Genomic DNA, 27,266 nt, shown 5'->3' on the forward strand with positions numbered 1-27,266 from the left:
TTCTACCAGGTGCTACAATGGCTGGTGAGGATACAAAAATGAGTAAGAAAGGACCCTGTCCCTAATGGGGCTTATGTCTGTTAGGAGGATTCAGACAAGTACCCAAAGGAACTGTCAACCCAGAACCTATATACAGCCAGAAAAAGAAAAAGAAAAAAGTATAGGTAGAGATAGAGACAGAGACAGAGACAGAGAGAGAGAGAGAGAGAGAGAGAGAGATCTCCTTCTAGTACAAAAGGGAAGTGAAAACATTCTCAGATAAAGAAAAACTAAGAGAGCTTGTTGCCAGCGGGCTTACCCCAAAAGAAAGGCTAATGGACATTCTCTAGACAGAAAATGATAAAGAAGGAACTTGGGAACCTCTGGAAGGGAGAAAGCAGACACTTGTTTTCTACTTGGCTGCCCATCTGGAAAACTCCTGCGCTCCCCTCAAAACCCAACTCAGGAATCCCTTCCTCAGAGGAGAAAAGCAAAACGGGGGAAATCAGAGCCACGCCAAAGACTGGCAAGACGTAGAAATCATAACGACTGCTTGCTTTCTTACGTTGGGAGCCCTGGCCTCGCCACCATGTCTTTCCTCAGTCAGTCCCCACCCCAGTTCTAAAGGTGGGTCCCATCATTGTCCTGCCTTGCTAAGGAGGACACAGGAGCTCAGAGCTAAGTGGCTTGCCCAACACCACAAGGCCAGTGTGTGACAGAATTGAAATTTAAGCTCCGAACGTCCTGATAAAAGCTTGCATCTCGGCCAGCTGCAGTGCTCTGCCTCCCCATGCTGTGCTTCCACACTGCCAGTCACAATGCACGAGGGAGTTGTGAAATCGGGCTCGCGGCCTGAGCCAGCTACATGATTTGTGGGTTCCTGGGTGGAATGGAAATGCAGGCCCCCTCGCTGAAAAAGCAGGAAAAAGCTTTCTCCACGCTCCTGCCATCTCTCAGCCTGTCACGGTGCATTCTGTTTGCCATTTAATGTCACACTCCCTCGGGCACAGAGTGCAGACCTCACGGGTTACTGGGCGTGCACGTGACCAGGAGGCCCCCTGCGCCAGCCCGGGCTCCCAAGCTGGGGTGGGGGGCCAGCAGCCCTCACTGGTTGGGGGCAGGGAGTAGGTGACCCAGAACCCAGGAAGTGGGTCCATGTGTCCCATCCAACTTTGCTGACAATATGTGAGTGAATTAAAAAATAAAAATCATCTCGAATGTCAAGACGGGGACCACGGAGCATTAAAGCCCAAGCTCAGGACCGCCCTCTGAGCAGGCCCTGTCCCCTCCCCTGGTCCTTGTGAGGTCAGGACAGACGGGTGTTTTTTAAATGAAACAGAAAACAATAGGGGGCGTTAGAATACACCCTACAGAGTGAGGGTGCGTATTATCTTGTCTGTGTTGTTTTTATCCATAGTTCTACACACACCCAGCATTGCCACACAAAATGTGTTTCCTACTGTGAGTCTCAGGCAAAAACATCTAAAAACCAGTGGGTGGGCCCCGTCCAGTCAACTGTGGGGTTGCTTGGTAGGGTCTTTGCCAGCTTTAAACGGCCCCCATGCCCCCCCACAAAGGGGGGAAGGGCTTTGCCAAGGTAAAGTGGGGAGGGGCATAGAAGGCTGGGTGCACAGCAGTTACAGGGGACTAGTGGGCCAGCTTAGCACCTCCTCAACCCCTTCTCGTCCCTCCCAGTCTCATAGTCACACACACACACACACACACACACACACACACACCTCCAGCCCTCACCTCACAGCCCCTCCCTTCCACTTCTCTCCGCCCCCTGCTGTTCCCACACAAGGGGCTTCTCCATGAGGAGACCATGGAGATTCGGATGAACTGCCCCTAGGATGCTGGCTCAGGGTCTCGGGACCCCATCGTGAACAGGAGAGAGAGATATGCTCCGAGTTCTAAGTATGTGGCGGCCTGGAAGTTCCTTTCCACGTTTTTTTTTTTTTGTTTGTTTGTTTGTTTGTTTTGCAAAAGGAGTTCCTAAGGACGGTGGCATGGCTTCCAGGGGTCATAACCTTGACCCTCACGCAGCTGCTTGGAAGGCACTGTGCCTTTGCCGTGCGGACTGCCAGCACGCAGTGTGGCCCCAGAGCTGGCGTCGGCCCCGATCCGCAGAGGCAGACACCGGCTGGGAGAGGCTGGGAGAGGCCGTCAGACTCATCTCCAGGCAGAGACAGAAAATTCAGTGTGACGCCCCGCGTCGGCCCCCTGCTGCTCCGGGCTCTGGGCTGGGGCGCTGGGGAGCACCTGAGCCTGACCTTCCAGGCTGCTTCTAACGGCCGACTCCTGGCGTGGTGAAGGCTGCCGTGTGTGACAGTGAGGCTTTAGGAATGGACCTGCGACGGGAGGTCAGAGGGTGGCTAATCTCGCCTTTGCAGAGCTTGGTCCATGGCATGGAGCACAGATCCAGAGACCATCCTTTCAGTGGCCCTGCTGTGTGCCCCGGGTGCCTGCCTCCTAGTTATCAGCAGCCCTTTGCAGGAGGCATCCTTGTCTTCATTTTCCAGATGCAAAAACGGAGGCTTCCAGAGCCTACAGGCTTGTCCGGGGCCACATACTTCATGCACTAGCAAATGTGAAAGCTCCTATTATATGCCAGGTCCTTAGAGCACAAAGGTGGGCAAAACAAGGGGGTCTTGACCCTTGTGGACCTTACCGTCTACACTCTAGAGCAGGCGTCTTCAAACTACGGCCCGCGGGCCACATGCGGCCCGCAGAGGAGTCTGATCCGGCCCGCCAGGTTTTTTGGGCAGTGAGCGCAGCCGAGGTGTTACAGTAGGAATTAGTAGTTCATATAGTCCGGCCCTCCAGCTCTCTGAGGAACCGTGATCTGGCCCCCACTTTAAAAAGTTTGAGGACCCCTGCTAGAGGGAACCAGGAAGAGGTGGGCACCCAGATTTTAGAAATACATCTGCTTCACTGAATTATATTCCTATGCCACACACTTCCCCCATTGACGAGTTACCATGCCATGGTTTCCAGTATATGTACAGCGTGTCACCACCCTCACTACCATTTTAGAGCATTTCCCATCACCTCCGAAGAAACCTGCTCCCCATTGGTAGTCATTTCCCAAGTCCCTTCTCCCCCGGCTCTACACAACCCCTCATCTGCTGCTTCCTGTCCCCATAGACTCGCCTCTCTGGGCTTTCTCATGAATGGATTCGTACAGTATGTGGTCTTCGGTGACGGTTTATTTCACTTAGCATACTGTTGTCAAGGCTCATACATGTGGTAACTTGTCAGCATTTCTCCCTGCCAAGTCCGATGCCACTGTATGGAGGAGCCGTATTTTGTTTATCTATACATCGCTTGGCAGGCGTTCCCACTTCCTGGCTGTTACAAAAAGCGCTGCTATGAACATTCATGTGCATGTGTCTGTGTGGCAGGGGCCCAGGTTTGAATCCACGTCTGCTCATCTCCAAGCCTAACCACTGTACCCGTCGGCAGCATCGGGGCCCCCTACAATCCTGCCGTCCTGAGCCAGCCTGCCCCGGAGCACAGCATGTCTGGAGGGAAGGAATGTACCTGTCCCATGGCCTTGGCGGAGCCTGGCAGACGTGCTGGCCGCTCCGAGGCTCGCTCTGGCCTCCTGGGCACCGGCAATTGAGGAAGTTCTCCAGCCAGCGTGCTGCCCCTCGTCCTGTCCCTCATGACAGGGAGCAGAGGCTGGGGTGTTGTGTCCTGAGCCACCCTAAACTTGGGGGACCCGGGGGACAGAGTGAGAACTTTAGGCAGCATCCGTAGCGCCGTGAATGTGGCATCCATCCGGCTCGGACGTGTTCACTGACCACGGGGCACGCGCTTCAGATCACTCACTGCTCTTCCCTGAGCCAGCCACCTCCTCCCCTCTTTCTCTCTTGTGACAAAAGCAGGATTTTGTGACACTGTCAGTTATTGATGTCAGTTACAGAAACAAAAATGATGTGTGCACAGAGGCCAGCAAGCTCTGCCAAGTCTGTGGGTGAACCCATCCCATGACGGCGGCCTTCCTGTGCTCAGCTGACTCCTGGTGCAAGCCTTTCCTGATCTCCACCCACAGGCCCCAACCCTGCTCTTCTCTGGTTGTCTGTAATGCCTTATGCTCCCATTATTCACAGAACTGAATCCATTGTCTCCTCTCTGCCCGTGTTCTTGTCTGCCTCCTCCTGGGGACCGGGGATAAAAGAAGGTTCGTTGTCATAGTCCAAGCACCTAGCATAGTCCTGGCCACTGGCCAACAGACCAGGGAGCCGCTGCTCTCCCCTTGCTGCCTGGTCTCGGCAGCCAGCGCTCTGGCAGTGCGGACTGAGAAGGGACAGAAGGGAGCTAAATCTCTTGATTCCCACAAGCCGGGATCACTGCAACCATAAACGGTGAGAGAGAGAGAGAGAGAGAGAGAGAGAGAGAGAGCGAGAGAGAGAGAGAGAGTGGGCCGCAGCCAGAGCAGATGGCATTTGCCTACACCTGACAGGCCCCAGGGCCCACCCGTTCTCTCCCCGCCGCACCTGCAGGCCAGGGTTCAGCCCTGGCCTAGTTTCAAGCTCATTAGAAGCTCCTGCCAGAGCAAAACGCTCGCCCTGTGCCTGCCTCCCGGGACCTGCCCTTTCAGGCCCTGTCATTTGGCATTTCACCGCTTCCGAGACGCGCCACGTATCCAAAATAAAAACCCGGCTAGTTAAAACTTGCGGCCGAGTCCTGAAAGCAGCGGGCTCGTGGACTCACTAATACATCGTACAGGCTGATTCACATGCCGCGCTCGGCTCCCAGAAAAGCCGCTTCCCTCTGTTGCTGTTCTATCCGAGTCTCGTCGTCTCCCTCTTGGATTTCGCCTGACATTCAGGGGCTGTGATGCCGTTCTCCCCGGAGAAGCTGCTGCGGGTGGCAGTCTCTCTGAGATGATTCCTGCCACGATGAGTTTTATGTGTTGCCCGAAGGGGAGCATCTTGCTTTTCTCTTTGCCTTCCCCAAACCTAGCGCTGGGCTGGGGCTGTGGCATCTAGCTTCCTGCAGCCCTGGCTGAGGGTCTCCGGCCCTGCCCCCTCCTGCTGACCTTCTGTGAGGGGCCCCTTCACCTTTCCCAGAAGACCCGTTAGCATCTCAGAGTCCTGGGGCCGGAGCTGCGTGTGGAGAGCTCACCCCTCAGTCCCATGCCTTACAGAGGAGGCAGTGACAGCTGTTAAGAATGGGGCCAGAGCCGAAACTGGTTTGGCTCAGAGAATAGAGTATCGGCCTGCTCACTGAAGGGTCCCGGGTTCGATTCCGGTCAAGGGCATGTACCTTGGTTGCGGGCACTTCCCCGGGGGGCGGAGGGGGTGTGCAGGAGGCAGCTGATCGATGTTTCTAGCTATCTCTTTCTCTTCCTCTCTCTATAAATAAATAAATAAATAATATATATTTTTTTTTAAAAGAATGGGGCCAGATACAACATTCAGGTCTCCTGACCCCCTTCCAGGGCTCTCTCCGCGTGGACCAGAGCCACAACAGGGAACTGAGAGCCCGCCATCCTGCGAACGTGGCTAAGCAACACCTGGACGCCTCCGGACTTAACCTGCAGCTTTTCCCTCCCCACCCAGCCCTGCTCCCCACTGTCGCCCCCCCCCCCCCACCACCACCACCACTTTGGCGGTTCTCAACCGGAAAGGGCAGCCTGTTCTCTTCACGCTCCGAGATTTCCCCGAGGGCCCCTCCGTGTTCTTTCGTGGAGAATGGAAAATCGATGGCAAGAAATGTGCTCGCGGTCTTGGACGGATCACGTGGGGAATTCACGGGGAACCTCGGCCACCTCTTTCTGCTCTCTTGGCTGTACATTTCCGCTTCCAGAGATGCCTGAGATGTTTCTGCAAGGAAACATTTCTTCTCCTGCATCTGAGTGCTTCCCCAGGACCCGGCCAGGCTGTGGGAGAATTTCTCAGGAGACCCAGTAAAAGCAGAAAAGGCTCCGTGCGTGTCAGCGGAAGCGGGCTGGTCCTGGTCTCAGGCCAGGGGTGTCTCTTCGCGATGGCAGTGAGAGAAGTACTGGGGGGGGGGGGGACACACGGACTTTTCACCATCACACAGTGGTCCAGAGACCAAAGAAAGTGGGGGATGACTCCTGGCGGGCAAGGAAAGGGGGTGATGGATTTCTATGTCTTCAGCTCTCCTAAATGCGGGTTTCAGACTTGGGGCTTCTTTGGAGACTCGCCTCCTCTCCTGCTCTTCCTGCTCCCGACCAGCAGGCTTTGTTCCCCAAGGCACTGGTGGGGAAGGGCAGACAAGTCCCCTCCTTGGTGGATTCCACGCCTTGAAGTGCAAATGGCAGGTGTTGGCTCCTCTGCGCCTTTCAGAGCATCGCCTGGCTCTTTTGTGAGATGACAGGCTCTTTCATCTCCGAGCTGGCCCCATTTTTCTCCTCCTCAGCAGGGCTCCACAGACAGGCAATACTGCAAGAACTGGGAGGGGAGGCTCATTGGCGGCTGCATCCCTGCTGGGCAGGGCGACCCGGCCTGTGCATCTCCCAGCCGTGTCCCTTTGAGCCTTGGAGGCTGGGCATGGAGCATGGAGGCCCTTGCTAAGAGGGGTCCTTCCCCCGCCCCACCATCCCAATGCACTGCATCCTGGGAACGCTCTAATCATCCCTTTGCTTTGTGCCTTCCACCTCAATCCAGTCAAGAGGGGCTTCGGCGCCTTTCTTCTTCTTTGTCTTTTCTTTTAAACGTATAAGTGCTTTTTTTGAGGCCCGGGGCCGAGAACCTAACACACCTCTTGGGCACACACCCTCCATTCCCGGCTGTATTTGCTTGTAATCTTGCTTTTCAAGTTTGCTTTCCTTGAAAAGGCCAAAAGGGCTTTCCTTCACATATCAATGAACAAGGGGAGCATCTGCCCTCTCCCTCATCCCAATCCCTCCCATCCTTCTCTCCATCCTCTTCTGGAACCGTCTCTCACGGATGTCCTCCGTGTGCGAGGTACTGACTGTGACAGGAAACCAGGCAGAGTCCTCGCTCCTGAGAGTCCGTTGCTCCTGACCTGCCTTCTCCATCCCCTGCCCACTACCTTCATCCCCCACCACTGGTCTCCTGACCTCCGTGCACCCCAAATCCACACCGTCCCCTGACTTAGCGTTCCCTTCCATGCCTCTGTGCGTCTGCTCGTGCCTCCCCTCCGTCCAGGGTGCCCCTTCTTTTCCAGCCCCTCGTCCACGGCCCCTGGCTCTCCTCCTGGACCCGTCCTCACTCAGAGCCGCTAGCATTCCTCTAGCCCCTCTGTCCCCACACCCGGCAGCCAGCTCCCTCCTTCCACACCCGGAGTGCTCACCCCACATGGCATGCCAGCTAGGACCTGTGTCTCTCAGGGCTCCCAGCCCTGGGCTCTCCCTGGGGGCACTATGCATAGGACTGTGCCCCCATCCACTGTGGTGGGGTTCCAGCCCCTGATCACCTCCAGCCCCCTAACTGTTCCTGGGAGTCCTCAACGGGGGTGCTTCCCCCTGAGGAGCCACTGAGAAGACACCTGCCCCTACCAGCGTTGGGCCTGCTGTCCTTACCCCTCTGAGGCCACACAGCATCTACGCCGTGCAATGCCAGAGCGCCCAGCCCCTCAGTGACCCCTCCCCCACCGCAGTCAAGCCCACAGTGGATCGTGCTGCAATGAGGAGACTCTTCCCCTACACACACACACACGTGTTGCATCCACCATGGGGCCCTAGCACATGCAGAGAGTTTTGTTGAGACAACTCTGTCCATTGTCCCTGTCCCCTCTTAGAATCAGACATGGACCGCTGGGCTCTGGGGCAAAGGATGATCTGGTGCAGCCTGGCCTCAGTCAGAACCGAATTTCCTCTGATGACGCCGGCAGCATGCTGCCCTACAGGTACATTACTTCCCAAGCCGCCCCTCAGGCCTTCCTTAGAATTCAAAAAGTTATCGGGAGGCCTGTCCTACCAGAATTCCAGGCGTGCTCTGACATGTCTGCACCCTAAAGCATGACCTAGGCGGACGAGGCACACGCACCGTCATCGTGCCGTCCTCACTCAGAGCAGACATCAGTCTCGCCTGCGGTACAGTTTCTGCCCAGCAGAGCCGCTAGCATTCCTCTCAATGTGCTAGTCTTAAGGCACCATGGGCCGCACCTCCACTCATTGGAAATGATCCCGCTTCCTTTTTTCTGACCTCTCACAGCCCTCAGGACTCTGTCCTCTCGTCCGGACTGAGCCAGGTTGCTAATAACAGGACTAACGACTGAAATCAGCTGAGCATTCCCCTTGCCTCAAGCACTGTGCCATGCCCCTTACTAAACACAGTGCATCCTCACGATCATATGAAGTGGGTACCACTAGCATCCCCGTTTTACAGGTGAGGAACAGGAGACGCAGGAATTCTACAGTTCCTGGGTCAGAGTGTGTCCTCCCTGCCTTTGTCATGTCAGCCGTTCAACCAACGTTTTTCTCAGGAGGCCATCAGGCTGCTGTAGGCCCCGAGGACAAAAGCAGAACCGAGCTCGCTGCGTGGGGGTAGCTCTTAAGAAACCATAGTGAGGTTTTTTTGTTGTGTTTTTTTAAAAATATATTTTATTGATTTTTTTTCACAGAGTCAGAAACATCGATGAGAGAGAATCATCCATCAGCTGCCTCCTGCACACCCCCTACTGGGGATGTGCCCGCAAGCAAGGTACATGCCCTTGACCAGAATAGAACCTGGGACCCTTCAGTCCGCAGGCCGACGCTCTAACCACTGAGCCAAACCAGGGCAGAAGCCATAGGTTTTGAGCCCAGTTTTCACAGAGAGAGAAGGGGATGGAAGCTGAATTCAAGAATGGGGGAGCTGAATTGGAGGCCGAGGGAGTAAGCTCGTTCAGGGCGCTGACAATGAATGGGAGAGGGAAGACGAAAGCCGGGGTCTGACTAATGCCTTTTATTCCCTGGCAGCCCACGCTGTTCTCGCAGAAGGGAGCTCCACCCTCTCCGGCTCCCCCAAGCTTGGCGGTAGCATCAGGATTTGGGCAAGAGCTAAAGCCCACATCTGGGGTGTGGGTGGGTGCAAGGGGGGAGGACCCACACCTTCCCATCCCCCTCGGCCTCAGTGTTTCCCCAGAGGCTGCTCCCCAGCCTTGAGCAGGATGCTGGCGCCCCCAAAGCAACCCCTCCCCCCCATGTAATCCAGGCTGTGGGGTCATCGCCACCGGGTACAGTTCTATTCCTTTCAAAGAACCAGGTAGCCTGACCAGTGTGGCTCAGTGGTTGAGCGTCAACCTGTGAACCAGGAGGTCATGGTTCGATTCCCAGTCAGGCCACATGCCCGGGTTATGGGCTTGATCCCCAGTGTAGAGGTGAGCAGGAGGCAGCCAATCAGTGATTCTCATTGTTGATGTTTCTATCTCTCCCTCTCTCTTCCTCTCTGAAAAGAAAAATTAGAATAAAATAAAAATAAACCCAATGTAGTTGAATAACCACCGCCAAAATCAAGACATAGAACAGTTCTGTCACCCGAAAATGTCTCTTGTGCTCTGTAGTTAACCTTCACCCCCAACCCTGGAAGTCACTGGTTCTCATCTAGTTTTGCCTTTTCCAGATACCAGATCAATGGAATCAAATGGTATGCTGTAATCTCGTTTTTTACTTAACATTATATGAGGATGTCCCCATGTCATCTATTCTCTTCAATGGCTGCCAGGCACCCTCCATCCCACACGCTCTCTGGTTCACCGCGGCCTCTCAGAGAATAGAAATGAGAGGCAGAAGGTCGAGTTGGAATGAATAAGGGCAGAAGGGTTTGCTTAATGTTTGGCGCCCTGGCTCAGAGGCGCTGGCTTTTCGGCCTGCGGGCCACGTCGGCAGCCCCGGCAGTGCCAAACCACAGGCTGACACCCACCGCTCACACCCCGCTGGGAGCCTTGGCGCTCGTGCTTAGATGTGGCACCTTCTGGAGTCCAGGGTTCCGATCCAGAGTTTCCTCCCGGAAAGGGAGATAAGAATGCCCACCCAGGGCCACCATGAGGAAGAAAGGAGATAGTGTGTGGACGTGGGGACCATGGGGCCCAGCCACTGGGCTGCTTTTCCCTCCCTTCCTCCCCACTCCAGCCCTTCCCCAATGTGTGCATCCAAAGAAAAGTACTGAAGACAAGTTGTCACTGCATAAAGCCATTTCCCTAGTGTCATCAGAAGGATCAAAAGAGAATTGAAGGAAGTGAGCAGTTCAGGAATCCTGACCCCCTGGAGTGAATGCCAGCCTGGCCTCTGCCCAGGCACAGCAGGCAGCCCCCTCCCCCCACAAGGGCTGGGAGCCGGTGCTGGGGACACTGGTACTCTTGGTCCCCACACAGCTCAAGGCCTTTCAGCCTTCACGTTGGCTGTTGATGTTTTAGCATTTCTTCCCCACGCCGTCCCCAGGTTTTCTTCTCCCTCCTCCCGGGACCTGCTCAGACGTCTCCCCGCAAAGTAGAGTCGGTATCCTAGCATGTTGCTATGGAAAGAATGGCAACATCACTTACAAGTTCATGGGGGGGGGGGGGGGGGAAGAAAGAAAGAAAGAAGGGAGGGAAGAAAGGAAAGGGGAGTGGGGAGGGAAAAAATAGGACAAGCAGGATTTTTTCTGTAAGTGTTACGAAACTGGAAGAAAAACTGTTCCACCACTAAATATATCCACTTACAAAATCAGCAGATGTTAGCACTTGCACAGCGCCGGCCTCTCAGGCCCGCAGAGAACTCTTTGCAGAGCGTGTGCCCAGCCATTGCTCCCGCGGAACTCAGGCTGTGTGAAATGTCCAGGTTGGTGTCTGGAACCTTCCGTGTTGACCAAAGGGATGACACGGCAGCCACTCAAGGGAAGACCTTAGAATTCCTTGACTACAATTTATTTATGTATTTTAAAGACCTTTCTCCTGTTCCCTTTCTCTTCACCCCTGCCCTGCCCCAGCCCCAATGTCCTGGGTCAGGTCACCTCATCTTTTGGGCATCTTGCCTGACTTCTTCCAGAAGCCACGCTTGGAACCCAGGGTTGAACCCCAGCTCTGCCTGGGACTAGTGCACGTTGTCAGCATCTCGCAGTGGCAGTTTCCATGTTTGTAAAACACCGCCTTTCAAGGTTCTGTGCAGCTGAGCAGTAACACGGGAAGCACCTGGCGCAGTGGCCAGCCTGGGCTATTAATAGCAATGCTGTGTGATATAAAGAGATTCTCTTGCCTTCTTTCTAGTCATGTGTTTCTACCTGCCCCGGGGACAGTCGGGGGCTGTAGAGGGGGCAGTTCAGCTTGTGTCTGCTATCCTGCTGACAGAACCAGCCGGTGGCCCCATCAGGGGTGACTTGGGATGGAAATGCAAGCCTGGTGTGTGAACACGTGGCATCTGCACTCAACCTCAGGCCTTCCTCAGCACCCTTCATTCATTCTTTTGCTTTGTTAATCCCCACCAGAGGATTTTCCCCCCCATGCTTTTTAGAGAGAGTGGAAGGCAGGAAGGAGGGAGAGAGAGAGAGAGAGAGAGAGAGAGAGAGAGAGAGAGAGAGAGAGAGAGAGAGAGAGAGAGAGAGAGAGAGAGAGAGAAACCTCAATGTGAAAGAGACACATCTATTGGCTGCTTCCTGCATGCACCTCGACTGGGACTTTAGGTCAAACCCGCAAACCAGGTATGTGCACTTGACCAGGAATCGAACTCAGATCCTTCAGTGCTTGGGCCAATGCTCTAACTACTGAGCAACACCTGCCAGGGCCCCTTCATTCATTCTTAAAATTACTTGTCAGTCTTGAAGTCCAGACATAGAGCATAATCTTACAGTCTTGGTTAATTAAATCTTGGATCTGCCTCTGTACTGGTTAACTATTACTGCCTAAAACAACACCAAAACCTAGGAGATTCCAAGAGAAATCGATCATAACTCAGAATTCTACAAGTGAAAAGCTGAGATTGGGGCTTGTCTCTAGGCCATGATCCTCAAAAATATAAGCTCCGAAGACAGCATGCCCAGTGCCCAAACAGTGTTGGCTCTTAGTACATCTTTAATTGAATGAATGAATGAATGAATGAATGAACCAGTCAACCAACCAATGAACAGCCAGTGGCCCAGACAGAGAGAGCACGATATGCCACATGTCCTTGTGTATTGATCCTAGGTGGCTGGGTAGCTGAGGGTCCCTGAGTTGCTATTGCTGTGGCTACTCCTGCTGCTAACAGGAGTATTAACAGTCCTCTGGGCCTGCTTTGAACTTGAGTCAGTGATATCCTGCTAGAAAGAAAAATCCAGGGCAGGCTATATCACTTACTTTTCTGTCAGCTGTTACAAGATCTCCTAGAGAGAGTACTCATTTGTTATCCCCCATCGAAATCAAATATTGCCAAGTGAGGTTCTCAGTGGGCCTAACTTCTGTGCATTAGACACCAAGGAAATATGCAGGCTAGAGCAGCGGTCACCAACTTTCAGACCTCATGGATCACCAATAGCCTGCGGACCACTGAGCTAGAGAATAAAGTAATGGGTGTGATCGATGTTCATAGATGGAGTGAATGTCAGTTGTGTACCTACCAGGCCCTGTGACAGGGTCCTTGTCCAGAATTAGCCCTGACCCACTAGGGGAGAGATGCCTAGATGGGTAACTCTTAAGAGAGCCCTTTGGAAGGTTCACATGGTGCTTTTTGAGACCGAGGAGGGACCAAACAACCTGGCAGAGGGAATCAGACAGATTCTTGTGAGAGAAGGGATCTGAGCTAGATTTGGAGGACAGGCTAAGTTGGATGGGAAGATTTTGGAGAGAGCCATTCCAGGCAGAGAGAACAGTGTGAAGAAGGCCTGGAGGTGGGTGTGCGAAGGCTCAGAGACAGTGAGTGTGCCTTAGGGTGAATCAGAAGCCCAGACAGTATCAGCAAGGTTATGAAGATGACACTGAGGAATTTGGACAAGTTCTGGGGAGCCAGGGCAGGGGTTAGCCAGGGAGTGGTGTGCTGTGATCTGGATTTCAGACACATCACAAGGCAGCCATTTGGACAGTGCCTTGGAGAAGTCCAGGGCTGTGGATGGGAGGTAGATTGGGAGCCCGCTGTGACAGTGCAGGGGGCACAGGAGGAACGCCTGACCTGGGATGCGTGTGGAAGTGGGATGGAGTAGGGAACACAAATAGAATGCCCCATTCTTTCTGACACCTGCTCAAGTGGGATGGCAGCTCAGATTCATGATCCCACCTAGCAGGGAAACACAGGGAGGTAACCCCCATCTCTGAGTGTCACCCATGGTCCTGGTCTCCTGGAAGGTGGCTGGCTTCTGAGACCAGTGCTTCTCCACCGGGACTGCCCACTGGAATTGGACTTTTAAATATATAGGTGCTTGAACCCCACTCCCACAGAGCCTGACGTAATGGGTATGAAGTACAGCCCGAGCACTGGGGTATTTAAGAGCTCACAGCTGATGCCGTGCAGAGCCAAGGGTGACAGGCCCTGCCCCTGCCCTGGAGACATGCCCTCCCCTACAGAGTCAGGCTGTCCAGCTGTTGTCAGTTGTCATTAGCTAATAATTTGTATGATTTCTTAAGGAAAGGCTATGTCCGGCCCTAGATAATAAGCTCTAGGAAAACGGGAATTGTATTCGTTTCCTGTGGCTAGAAAGGTCATTCCACCGTGCTGTCAGGCCAGCTGCATCAAGGTCACGGGAACATGGGCGACCACAGAACACCATGGCCCATTGCCACACTTCATTGAAGTTATTCACTTCCTGCTGACATGTGTGCACTGTGCAGGACCATCTGTAAACCATTCAACTGGTCACGGGGAACTCCCATGAGGCCTTGGGTGTCAGTGGGGCCACACTCCCTGTTTCCTTGCCTTTTCCAGCTCCCAGCAGCCACCTGTATCCCCAGGTTTGTGGCACCTTCTTCCATCTTCAAAGTGCATCACTCCAATCTCTGCTTCCATCATCACATCACCTCCTCCTCCTCCTCCTCCACCTCCTTCTCCTCCTCCGTAGCCAAATCTTCCTGCCTCTTTTATTTTATTTTTTAAGAACTTTACATTTTATTTTTCAATGACAGTTTACATTCAACATTATTTTTTACTGGTTTCAGTTGGACAGCATAGAGGTTAGATAATCATATACTTCACAAAGTGTTCCCCCTGATATTTTCTGGATCCACCTGGCACCATATGATTTCACTTACATGTGGAATCTACAGTACAACATAAACAAACAAAATTGAAGCTGACTCACAGACACAGTTGGAACTCTCAACCAAAAATTGAACAAACTGGACTGGTGATTGCAGAGGGAAGAGAATTGGGGGACTGGATGAAAGAGATGAAGGGATTAAGAAGTACAAATCAGTAGCAATGTAATAGTCCTAGGGATGCAAAATACAGCATAGGAAATATGGTCAATTATCTGCCTGTTTTAATGGTATCTATGAATATATTAATATTGTATAATCCAGGACAATCCTTCCATTTTAAGATCCTTAATCAAATCATCAAAGTCCTTTTTCACAGCCACATTCACATGTTCCAGAGATTAGGACCTGGATATTTTAGGGCAAGCATGTCAAACTCTCTGCCCACAATGAAAATTTTTATGGCCCAGCCAATATAACGGTATATAAGAAACGTTTTAATAAAATGCGGTAACTTAATTTTTACAATATCCTGTTATACATAACTAGAGGTCCAGTGCATAAAATTCATGCACGTAAGCGGGGCAGTCCCTCAGCTCAGCCTGCCCCCTCTCACAGCCTGGAAGCCCTCAGAGGCAAGAGGCGACCTGGTGATCAGGGAAAGGCAACACCCCATCACACCTCTGCTGCTGCCATTGCCAGCAGCACAAGCCTTGGCTGGCCCTAGTTACCTGAGCTCGGGTGACCCTGGGGGGCTGGGCAGCTACCATCCGAGACTTGCCTGTGCCTCGGGCTGCCTTGGGTGGCTGGGGGGCTGAGGGGACTGGGGGACTCTGGAGTTAGTTGTGTGGGACAGGCCCAGCCTTGCCTGTGTACCTGCCACCATGGCGGAACTGAGGGGACTGGGCACTGCCATCTTGTAGCTGTAGGCGCCACCATCTTTAAGGGCATGGCAGTCAATTAGCATATTTCCTCCTTATTGACTATGGGCACTGCCATCTTTGGGGCTGGGGTAGTCAATTAGCATATTCCTACCTTATCGGCTGTGGGTACCACCATATTTGCGATGGCACGAGGGTCAGTTAGCATATTCCCTCTTTATTAGATAAGATTATTAATAACAAACTACAACATTTGCTAATGACTGACTACTATAATTGTGTTGTATTCATTTCCCTTACACGGAGGCACAGCATTTCTCTCCACTAATACCAGCAGCGAATATTTTAGCAGCTGATTGGCACATTCATCCTGGACTGACTTCTTTGGTGTGCACAACAGAAATATTTCACTTTCAGACAACAAGAAAAATAGGTTTATTTGCGTTACGCTTATTAACTTGTGTAGTTATTCAGTGTCTGGTAAGTTAATGTTCAAGAAAAAATATTAATTTTTATTACAACGTTCTATTATTTTATGTTAACGATTACTCATTTATCTCAGTGCTTTGTTTTTAGCATGTCTCTATCGAAATAAGCCTATGTTTCTATGAAAATTGAAGCTTTTGTTTTTTTTCGGCCCACCTAAACTTAAACCTTGTTGACTTGGCCCATGTTAGCCTCTGAGTTTGACATGCTTGTTTTAGGGGTTCATTGTCAGCCCTGTGTCCTGTGCAGAGAGATGAGAAACACAGCCCCTGGGCGCGGTTTAAATCTGTGCGGGTTTTGTCTGGGATTGAGCTGGCTTGCATGAATGGCTCTGCGGAGGACATTGTGCCAGAGAGTACAAGTACCCCTTCAGCCTTTATCCCAGGCTTGGAGGTGAAGGGGAGGCTCTTTGAGGGAGAGATGAAAGGGGTTCAAGAGACGACTGTGGTTTGGGGGATGCAAAGGGAGGGCTGGAGGAAGGGCTGGGGGCAGAAGAGAGAATGGGATCTGACACACAGAAGCAGCGGCTGCTGAAAATCCCTGTCTTGCCCTGCTCTGTGCCTGGGGAATAGAGAAATCTCACTCCTCCCGGGGCTCTGGGAAGATGGAGTGTATGCGCATCACCCAAGGAATGAAATGAAAAGGTTACACGGGGAATTGTCGATATGATAAATCCCTACCGTCTCGCAGCCTCTCCGAATGTTTTGATAGCAGAATTTGATGGCTTGTAACTCAGAGCAGGCCCATCTTAAACATTTGAAAGTGCCTTATTTATTTATGTGTGCTACATGGAAAAACCAGGATGCATCTCTTTTTCTTTCTGTCTCAGCAAGATTTTTTAAAATATTTTTCTGCTTTCAGAAACACATCACTCTTCCCCCAGCCCTGGCTTTTCGAGTTTGAGGATGCGTGGGGGTATGCCTGTGTGTGGTGGCGACTGCTAGGATTCTTTCTACCTAGAAAAAAAGAATGTTTTGCCTTGGAGAAAATGATAATTAACTGCAAAAATTGTGAGGCCATTTTGCATCAAAATATGTCTTAATCTAGTTGGGTTTTTTTAGAGAATTGCTCAGAGGAAGAGAGGTAGTACAGATGTTAGTTACAATGTGATAGAGTTGTGATTTGAAGCCCCGGCAAACATAAACAATGACCATTTCCTGATTGTCCTGGCTTGGATTTGAGTCATGGGCTACCCCCAGCTCCTCCAGGGAATCAATTTGACCTTAATCTTTCTACAACACTAATTTCTGTTCTGGAATGCATCACAGTGGAACTGCTCTTGTGTCACCATCAACAACGCTACCATTTGTTGAGCATTTGTAGGTACCTGGTGTGGTATTTTTTTTTTAAATATATATTTTATTGATTTTTTTTTTTTTTTACAGAGAGGAAGAGAGAGGGATAGAGGGTTAGAAACATCGATGAGAGAGAATCATCAATCAGCTGCCTCTTGCACACCCCTACTGGGGATATGCCCACAATCAAGATACATGCCCTTGGCCAGAATCAAACCTGGAACCAACCCTTCAGTCCGCAGGCCGACGCTCTATCCACTGAACCAAACCGGTTTCGGCTGGTGTGGTATTTTGATGGGGTCATTACAAGCATTTTGCCCATTTGTGGCGTTCTAACAATGTGATGAGGTAGGCATTCACTCTGGATTTGTAAGTAAGGAAACCACTTCTAGGAGAGCTGAAGTATCTTGCCAACATCATACAACTGGTAGGTGTTGGATGAAGCCTCAATTCAAACCCAGGTGGGTTCTAATTCCAAAGCTATTGGACTCACCTCCTCTGCTTAACTGGCTTCTCAAGGACCAATTCAGCTCTGAACACCTTGATCTTACCATGACACTGGGGACAGACAACCCCCCAGCAGAGCCCATCACCCCAACACAACCCACCTCTAAGAGAAATGTCACCCACCTGTCCCAGAGAGATAGGCCACGGAAGTCCTATAATTGATGGAGGAGGAGATCCTAGGTCCTCTCACCACACTTGTCTCTTTCCCTTCCCAGATCTCATGGTTGCCTTATCTGGTGGACAAGCTCAGGTCACCTCTATGAGCCTTCCAACCCCAGTGCCCCATGGACCTTCTTGATTCTGGTTTTTCTCCTTTGGCTTCTTTCGTTAGAGGAAGACAGTACATTTGGGTGCAAGGTCTTTGTTCATAAGCTATCAAGACAGAGCTTTATTTTGACTACTCCCAACAATGTATGTAATATTTTTGTTTTTTAATTAACTTTGTAACAACTATTCCTTAAAAAAAAAAAAAAATATATATATATATATATATATATATATATATATATATATTATTGATTTTCTACAGAGAGGAAGAGAGAGGGATAGAGAGCTAGAAACATTGATGAGAGAGAATCATCGATCAGCTGCCCCCTGCACACCCCCTACTGGGGATGTGCTTGCAACCAGGGTACGTGCCCTTGACCGGAATCAAACCTGGGACCCCTCAGACTGCAGGCTGACGCTCTATCCACTGAGTCAAACCAGTTTTGGCAACAACTATTGCTTGAGATTACAATGTCTTCTAACATTAGACCTAAATGCAGATAACTTGCCCGCTTCCCTCTTTTTTTTGGAGCTGTTTAGAGCTCTCAACCTATCTCATGTCCATCTGAATTGTCCTAGGTAGGAAAAGGAAGACATTTTTTTCCATTATAAAACCATGGAAGACTTTTGATTTCATGTTGACAAATGAATAGTTGTACTTTTCAATGAAGCTTTTTAAGGCTTTTCAAAAAGTGTCTTTGGGGAGAATAGAATTGTTAGAGGATAATGAATCATTTGGAGATTATTTTGCAGTAAGCATAGAGTGTCAGGGGTAGTCAGTGCGTCTTCTCTATTCTCACAGACACTCATTATCCTGCCCAGGCCGCTCTCTTGATTGGTGGATCAACTCCTTAAAGAGGCTTTCCTTGAGTATCTCATAGAAAGAAGCTCTTCAGTCACCATCACATTTTTAAAAACTCTTTAGAGCACTTACACACTACCTATAAGTTCTTTGTTTTTTATTTATTTTCTGTCTTCCCCTCCTAGATCATAGGCTCATTGAGAGCAGGAATGTTATGTCTTATTTCCTGATTATCTAACGCAGTGACGGAGATATAGCAGGTACTCAACAGTGAGTGAGTGAGTGAGTGAGTGAGTGAGTGAATGAACAAACGGATGTCTGAGCTGTGTTCTCTTTGCCAAGGTCCATGTTTCTATTTCTACAAAGTAGGTCTTCTACTGTATTTCCCTTTTTAAATACCCAGAATGTTTTTGAGGATGGGCATGGGTAACAAGAAGCACCCGTCTTGGCCAGTTCCAGTCCTCCCAGGGAGGTTTGGAAGACGAGGATGATGTGGTCGGATTCGTGTTTGGAAACATGATGCTCCATCATGGCATCAGTTGTTTCTAAAAATAAGGCATTGAAATTTGTGAATGACTCACTTTTCTTGATTAGCAAGGACTCAAGGTTATTCCTATAAAAGTGTCACTCTCACAAATGTCCTGAGATTCTTTCTCAAAGGAGAAGAAATAGCGTGGAATAATAGCCAACACAAGAATGAGGGAATGTTGCAAATGGGTGGGTCGCCTAGCTTGTCTATCGTGGTGGGAAAAGGCTGAGCATTGCTGTTTTAGGAAGAAATGGTGGCAGTGAGGAGGTTGGCCTGAAACTCTGCCTGGCAGGACATTTGCAGTTACAGGTGACAGATAAAAAAGAGCCTATCAAACTGACTTAAGCAAACTGACCTAATGGAGAAGTCAGAGAGCGTGTTGGATTCGGCAGAGCAGCATTCAGTGGGATATTGTCAGGACTCATTCTTTGAATCTTTCCACTCAGCTTTCAGCTCAGTTCTCAGATGAGTTCCCCATCAGTGGAAGGATGGCTGCTTGGGCTCCTGCACTTACATCCAATCCCTTCAGGAAAACCCCCGGAAAAGGAATACATTTTTTGTCCCAAGGGTTCCAATGAGAGCTCTGGAATGGAGCCACACTGGCTCTGATGCTCCATGAGCCCATCTCTTAACCACTCACTATTGTGGGGGACATGATGTTCCAAGTGGCCAGGACCAAGTCACGTGCCCACTGCTGGCTGAGGCACAGAGGCCAGGAATGGGTTGGGGTCTTTCTCTAGAAAGAACTGGGCCGTCGTTGCCAAGGAGGAAAGAAAGGATGCTGTACAGGCAATGCCTGTCGCAAACAGGTGAAGCCCAGAGGCCAGGCCAAGATGTAGCTGCTGAGGGAAACCCTGAGGAGGACCCAACCTAGTGAACATCAGTCTGCAAGGATGAGCTAGAGGGATAAGGAATCGCCAAGGGCATGGAGAGGCATCTATGGGAACAGAAAATGGGAGAGGTGACAAAGAAGGGGCTGTCAGGAGGAGAACATGGAACACAGTCCAGGGACGCCAGGGGCAGGGGACATCACGAAGACTGTTTGCCCCTCAGAGGCAGTGACGTGGCATCCATTTGACAGTAACCTCAAAAGGCGTCCACAGAGCAGGAGGACAGAATGCAGGGAGGCGAGGGATAAGCAGTGCAGTGCAGAGATGAACAGGCGGCTTCTCAAACTTCCCATGAGAGGTGTGATGGTTACGTCATTTTAACAAACAGGTACCCGGTGCTGGGAGCTAGCACATTGTGAACAGGGCCCAGAGCCGAACGTTGTGCTCGAATAGCTCCCTGGGCACTCTCAGCAGCCCTTTGGCAGGGTGCCACTGCTGTTCCCATATTGCGATGGAAAAGCTGGGGTCGCAGAAAATGGAAGCAACTTGCCCAGGCTCACACACTGCCGAGTGGTGGGACCAGGCCTAGAGGTGACCCTCTTTCACTCGGGAGCCTGAGTGCTTCCTCTCTGCCATAGGAGGCACAAGTTGGTATAATAAAGTGCAGATGATGGTGGAATTGAGCAGCTTTGGAAAATTCGCTGTTGCTTTTCACTTTTGTTTTGCTTTGTTTACTCTTTTAGGCAACCTGGAGTGTTTGTCACCCACAAACACCCAGGATATTGGGTGAAAGGAGATGAGAGTTGGTGAGTGCTGGGCTGCAGGCCATGTAGCGGGGTTATTAGCCTTAAGGTGGGGAGACCAGCTACCTCCACTGAGGTGGGGAGAAAAGACCTGGGTGTGGAGATGGGGAAGAAGGTGACTGCTGTCTTGTGAGCTTAATCAGGGGGCCTTGATCTTCTCAGAAAGATTCAATGCAGAATCTTTTACTAAGACAGAGAGGCAATATTGGGAAAACTAAAAATATTGGCGCAGTTGCCATAGAAATTTCTATGGGCATGTACAGAAGATGAACAAACAGACTTTGGAGCAGCATGACTGAGGTGACATGAGCTGGTGTCAATGTGCAGCAGCTTATCCATGGTTGGCAGTGGGGGGAAAGGTAGGGATGATCAGAAGGTAGATTGAAGAGGAAGAAGGTGCAGAACCTCGCTTTGCCAAGTCTGTCATCATTAATGCTAGCTCACTTATTCAGGTCACCCTTTTAGGGAACCAGAATGTGCCAGCGTTAAAGGTGCTCAGAGTCAAATCCTGCAGGCGTGGGTTCACCCCATTTTCCAGCTGCAGGAACTGAGGCTGGCCATGGGGAATGGGAGGGCTGCATTTGGTATCCTTCGGGTGCGTGTTTGGGGCCTATGAGGCAGGCATCCTGGCTGTGGCCGGAGAAGGAAGAGCTCCTCTGTTAGTAAGTGGCAGAGCCAGCGTTCAAACCAGGGAGGACTGGCTCCAGCCTGTGCCCCTTCCACCGAGCACTTGGGCCTAATGGTGAGTGCTGAGCAGCAGCAAGGCGGCTGGAGGCCACATCCTCGCCTACTGAAGGGCTGGAAGCATCTGAGCTTTGGAGTTCATTGTCCCAGAGTAAATGATTAAAATTCTGGGCTCCAGGTTCACATGAGCCCAGAAGGGTCTGCCTTCTCAGGCATAGCTGGCTTTCTCTGACCCTGAGCAATAGCTGAGTGGGGTCTCAGGTTCCCACTCCTAAGACACCAGCCTCCTCTCAGAGTCCTGTGTCACCTAAATGCACAGTGACATTGATGTAGTGGGCCACATGGAACAGCCACAAACAGCATTTCATCCACTGATTTTTTTTTCCCTTGGAGGAGACCATGCAAGCTTTCTTCTACCTAATAAAAGAGTGTCTCAAGAGTAGCAATTTGAAAAATATAATATAATTCAATTAAAATCTTTCTCCTTTGAATACTCCCAGAGGGGGAAAGCCACTCGGAATTTGTGAGAAATCTAATTTTATAGACTCAGTGTTGGGAAATTGAATCGTTGCAGGGACCAAGCAGTGGGGATAGAGGCAGGAGAATCTGGGCTTCATCTTCCTCAGCAGCCCATTTCATCTCTCTGAGCCTCAGTTTCTTTGCCTGTGAAATGGAGCTCATAGCCATCGGTTGGTCTTGTGAGAATAGTAAAGATTGTGCATGTAAATAGCATCTTGCTACTGCTTTTTCCTGCCTACACTTATCCAGCTCAGCAAGCCCCTTCTTTAAAAGAAAAGTCTGTCTGAGCAACTGAACAATAAAAGCTAAGCACAGACACAGGGAACAGGAAATACCTTTTTTTTTTAAGTGATTTTAGAGGGAGAGAGAAATTATATATATATATATATATATATATATATATATATACTGCCTCCTGCACACCCCCTACTGGGGATGGATGTGCCCTGACAGGAATCAAACCAGTGACCTTTTGGTTCACCAGCCGATGCCCAACCAACTGAGCAATACCCGCTAGGACAGGAAATAGCTTCTTAAAGCTCTCCCCCAATCGCACTGCTATGGTCTCCATTGTTTCTAAAGGTATCTCGTGTTATTCAGCACCAGCATTCTCTGTTCTATTCTCTTCCACCATCATTAGTCTGTACACTCCTCCCCCATTTCTGCATCATCTTCTGACTCGTCACAGCCTGTTCCAGCAGCAGGAGTGTGATGAGCAAGGGGGAGAGGGAAGCATGAACGAAAATGTGCCAGGGTTTGTCGGCTGTCATAAGGGTGTGAAGTTCACTCTGATGGGAAACTGGGAGAGTGCTTCATGGAGGAAGGCGACATGAACTGATTCCTGTCTTAAAACATCCCTCTGCTGCTCTGAAAAAGAAGGAAGCGTCTTGCTTCTAACATACCAACAATGAAAGTGACTTGAGAGCCTGGTCACATGTCACCTGCAGCTTTCCATCCACCTCCTACCCACCATTCCCGACCTCAGTACCTTTGCTGCTTTTCTGTATCTGTTTGTCTCTAACCATGACAGAGCGAGCTGCATCCTCATTTGCTTGTTTTGGACCAGTTCCCACTTCCCTTGCAAGGGAAGGAAGAAAAGAAGCATGTGATCTTGCACTGTGGCGTGCGCCCACTCTCACACTGACCTGGGTGTTGGCTCTGGGTGCCAGCTGGGACGGTCATGGGTGCAGCTCCGAAAGCAATGCTCGTTTCTTTTGCCTTGTAGAGAAACACTGACCCTATCTCTGTTCTTGTCCCACAGATATGATGCTGCCTCTTGTGTTTAACCATTGGAGCAGTTACAATTTTCTGTGCTGAGATCATTCTGGAAACTCAAACACTAGACTTCAGCATTGACGAGAAGCCAAAGTCATCAGAGGGGGGATAAAGCCAAGAGCCTTTCTTTGAACAAACAAATAAGTTTGTTCCAAAAGTTTTACTGCCCCCTCCCTACGTGCCCCCTGCCCACCCCTGCCCCAAAATAAGCATCGCACTCAGGCAGCATGGCGAGCAAACGAAAATCTACAACCCCGTGTATGGTTCGGACATCCCAAGTTCTAGAACAAGATGTGCCCGAAGAAAGAGACAGGGCCAAAGAAAAAGCAACCGTCACGCCACAGCCTGAAACAGCCAAGGGCAGTTGGACAGCGGATCCTGACAACTCATCCAAAGAAAACGAAGTGATAGAGGTGAAATCGACGGGGGAGAACCCGTCCAAGAAGCTCCAGGGCGGGTACGAGTGCAAGTACTGCCCCTACTCCACGCAAAACCTGAACGAGTTCACGGAGCACGTGGACATGCAGCACCCCAACGTGATTCTCAACCCCCTCTACGTGTGCGCCGAATGCAACTTCACAACCAAAAAGTACGACTCCTTGTCTGACCACAACGCCAAGTTCCATCCCGGGGAGGCCAACTTCAAGCTGAAGTTGATCAAGCGCAACAACCAGACTGTCCTGGAGCAGTCCATCGAGGCCACCAACCACGTGGTGTCCGTCGCCACCGGCGGCCCCGGGAGCGGTGACCATGACCCTGGGATCCCGGTGAGTAAAACCCCCATCATGAAGCCAGGGAAACCGAAAGCTGATGCCAAGAAGGCGCCCAAAAAGCCGGAGGAGGCCACCCCCGAGAACCACATGGAAGGGACTGCCCGCCTGGTGACAGACGCCGCCGAGATCCTCTCGAGACTCGGGAGCGTGGAGCTGCTCCAGGAGTTGGGGCACGTCACGCCTTCTGTCCAGCTCCCACCAAATATCAACCTTGTCCCCAAGGTCCCCGTCCCGCTGAACACTACCAAATACAACTCTGCCCTGGACACCAACGCCACCATGATCAGCTCCTTCAACAAGTTCCCTTACCCGACCCAGGCCGAGTTGTCCTGGCTCACAGCTGCGTCCAAACACCCCGAGGAGCACATCCGAATCTGGTTCGCCACCCAGCGCCTAAAGCACGGCATCAGCTGGTCCCCGGAGGAGGTGGAGGAGGCCCGGAAGAAGATGTTTAACGGCACCATCCAGACGGTCCCCCCGACAATCACTGTGCTGCCCACCCAGCTGGCCCCCTCCAAGATGTCTCAGCCCATCCTCCAGACGGCTTTGCCGTGCCAGATCCTTGGCCAGACCAGCCTGGTGCTGACTCAGGTGACCAGCGGGTCCACCACCGTCTCTTGCTCCCCCATCACACTTGCGGTGGCCGGAGTGACCAGCCACAGCCAGAAGAGACCTTTGGTGACCCCGCAGGCTGCCCCTGAGCCCAAGCGTCCACATGTCGCTCAGGTGGCTCAGGTGGCTCAGGTGCCAGAGCCCCCGCCCAAGCTGGCGAACCTGTCCCTGGCCGCGGCCAGCGACCGCAAGAAGACGAAGGAGCAGATAACCCACCTCAAGGCGAGCTTTCTCCGGAACCAGTTCCCAGACGATGCTGAGATCTACCGACTCATCGAGATGACCGGCCTTGCCAGGAGCGAGATCAAGAAGTGGTTCAGCGACCACCGCTACCGGTGTCAAAGGGGCATCGTCCACATCACCAGCGAATCCCTTGCCAAAGACCAGCCGCCCGTGTCGGCCACCCCACACGGTCGCACGTACCACGCCTACCCCGACTTTGCCCCCCAGAAGTTCAAAGAGAAGACCCCGGGTCAGCTTAAACTCCTGGAAGACAGCTTTGTGAAAAGCTCTTTTCCCACCCAGGCGGAACTGGATCGGCTGAGGGTGGAGACCAAGCTGAGCAGGAGGGAGATCGACTCGTGGTTCTCAGAGCGGAGGAAGCTCCGGGACAGCATGGAGCAAGCGGTCTTGGATTCCATGGGGTCTGGCAAAAAAGGCCAGGATGGGGTGGGCCCCAATGGTGCTCTGTCTCGACTCGACCAGCTCACCGGTGCTCAGCTGGTCAGTTCTCTGCCCAGCCCTTCACCAGCAATTACAAAGAGTCAAGAGCAAGTCCATCTCCTGAGGAGCACGTTTGCAAGAACCCAGTGGCCTACACCCCAGGAGTACGACCAGCTGGCAGCGAAGACCGGCCTGGTTCGAACTGAAATCGTGCGCTGGTTCAAGGAGAACAGGTGCTTGCTCAAAACGGGGACCTTAAAGTGGATGGAGCAGTACCAGCCGCAGCACACAGCGGAGGACCACGGCCACGACGCCCTGGCCAGGAGAGCCGTCAAGGCCGCCGTCCCCGAGAGCCCAAAGAACGGGGGCGAGGTGGGCCCGCAATGCCACAAGGACCCCAAGAAGCTCTGCGAAGAGGTCTTGGAGAAGCTGGTGCCCAGGGCGAAAGTGGGCAGCGAGCCAGCAAAAGATGGTTTGCCGGCAAAGCCCTCGGAGGCCACCGTGGACAGGTCAGAGGGCAACAGCCGAGACGGCCAGGGGAGAGACGAACACGGGGAGTCGGGCGTGGTGGATTGGGTGGAGGTGACGGTCGGAGAGGAGGATGCCACCTCGGACCGGTCAGACAGCTGGAGCCAGGCTGCCCCGGAGGGCACCGCAGAGCTGGCCGACTCGGACTCCGACAGCGTCCCTGCCGAGGCTGGCCAGGCTTAGACAGGTAATGCCACCTGCTTCACCCGGGCAAGGACGGGAGGATGCTGGGTTTCTCTTGGTTGCCAGAGTTAATGGAGTTCGTAGAGTACAAAGATGATGGTTTTTTTTGTTTTTGTTTTTGTTTTAAAGGAAGGAAAGTAGGGCCTAGTAGATTTCATGTTCTCATTTAAAAGGCTGTGCCAATGGGTGACAGCACTGTGGCCTGAGGCCTGTCTGGACACCACCCTTTGAGCCTGGTCCGTTCTAAAGTCTAGTTGCAGTTGTAACCGCTTGTTTTGTGATCGCTGCTATAAGAACAAAAACAAACAAGAAAAGAAATGTCCTTTCCTTTTTTCCTTTCCTTTTCTCTTTGGATTTTTAAAGGGTAAGTATCTAAGTTTACTGGCTATAGATTTGGGGTCGTTTCTGTTAGCCTGAAAGGTTTGGGCATTCGCCTTGTCACGGTGAATGGAAGGTGGACTGTGTATCTCATTAAGTAACCCTGCTCCTTGCTCTGTTGATTGGGTGCCCCAAACCCCTTCAATCTGGAAGAGACTGGTGTAAATTAGGCCCGTGGAGCCACAGAGGCCTGGGAAGGGAGGTTACCATGGTTACTAATGGCCATGTCATCCACGTAACAGGACATGCCACCCAAGCCCTTTGGTGTTTGTGCTTCACAAGAGGTCTGTGCAAATCAAGGCCTAAAGCACAGCAGCTTGCTTGGTGGTGGGCGTGGGGGTTGTAGGGAGAAGGATACGGGAGGGAAAGATCCACCTTTGCCAAAGCACAAAAGCCCTCCCCTTCCCCATGTCATCGTTAAAAATAATAAAATAAAGGTAAGGACTTCCAGAATGATTGAAAAAGTCCCGAAGGGAGCCCTGGAAATGACCATGCCTCTTTATTAATGAATTTGGACAACTTTGGCTGGCCATGCCACTCATTCGTTCATTTATCCAGTAATAAAATGAGGCACCTGGCAAAAAAAAAAAAAAAAAGTAGTCATTAGAACCTAGTTCCACCGGCTATGAAAAGAGCAATTTAATGAGCAGCCAGTCACAGAATCCATCAAGTCTTCCTCCGAGGAAGGAGGAAGTAGTAACGGGCTGTGGATCAGGAAGCAGTTCAGACGGAGGGGGCAGACAGGAAGAGGGCTTAAAGCTGCTGAGGTCACAAATAGCGCCAACTCCGTCTGGCTGCCTCGGTTTTGTCCTCCCTCTGGCCACTTTCTTGCAAAACCCTACCAGTCCGGCCCCTCTCTCTTTTTTGTTAGAGTGGAAGAGCGATAGTTTTTGTCCAATCAGAATCTGCCTGAAACCTCCTTGTTTTCCTTGTCTTCTGACCTTGACCTTTTCTGATACATGATACAAGTCTACATGATTGCTTTACCGCATGTGTCAAACACAAGGCCCTCGGGCCAAATCCGTCCCGCCAGGCCTTGCAATGTGGCCCGCACCGCGCTGTCATCACTGCACTCCGCTGCGTTTCCATCACAATGACAGTTTATGACTGTTCAGTAAACCATTCGGCCCGCGATTTAGGCTGGATTTTAGATTTTGGCCCCTTCTCTGATTGAGTTCGACACCCCTACTTTAGACAATAGGGTCCAGTTCAATTTG

General features: G+C 51.4%; 1 protein-coding gene across 2 annotated transcripts in view; it reads left to right on the forward strand.

Moving 5' to 3' along the window:
• The window catches only part of ZHX2 (zinc fingers and homeoboxes 2), a 117,779-nt gene that overhangs the window by 86,758 nt on the left and 3,755 nt on the right, over positions 1-27,266 (forward strand). For both annotated transcript variants that reach the window (XM_036436891.2, XM_036436893.2), the window contains exon 3: positions 22,899-25,675. In XM_036436891.2, the coding sequence (XP_036292784.1) occupies positions 23,140-25,671 (2,532 nt within the window). In that variant the 5' untranslated portion in view covers positions 22,899-23,139 and the 3' untranslated portion in view covers positions 25,672-25,675. The remainder of the gene's footprint in view (positions 1-22,898; positions 25,676-27,266) is intronic.

This window comes from Pipistrellus kuhlii, unplaced genomic scaffold (assembly GCF_014108245.1).
Source record: "Pipistrellus kuhlii isolate mPipKuh1 unplaced genomic scaffold, mPipKuh1.p scaffold_m20_p_14, whole genome shotgun sequence".
Classification (NCBI taxonomy): domain Eukaryota; kingdom Metazoa; phylum Chordata; class Mammalia; order Chiroptera; family Vespertilionidae; genus Pipistrellus; species Pipistrellus kuhlii.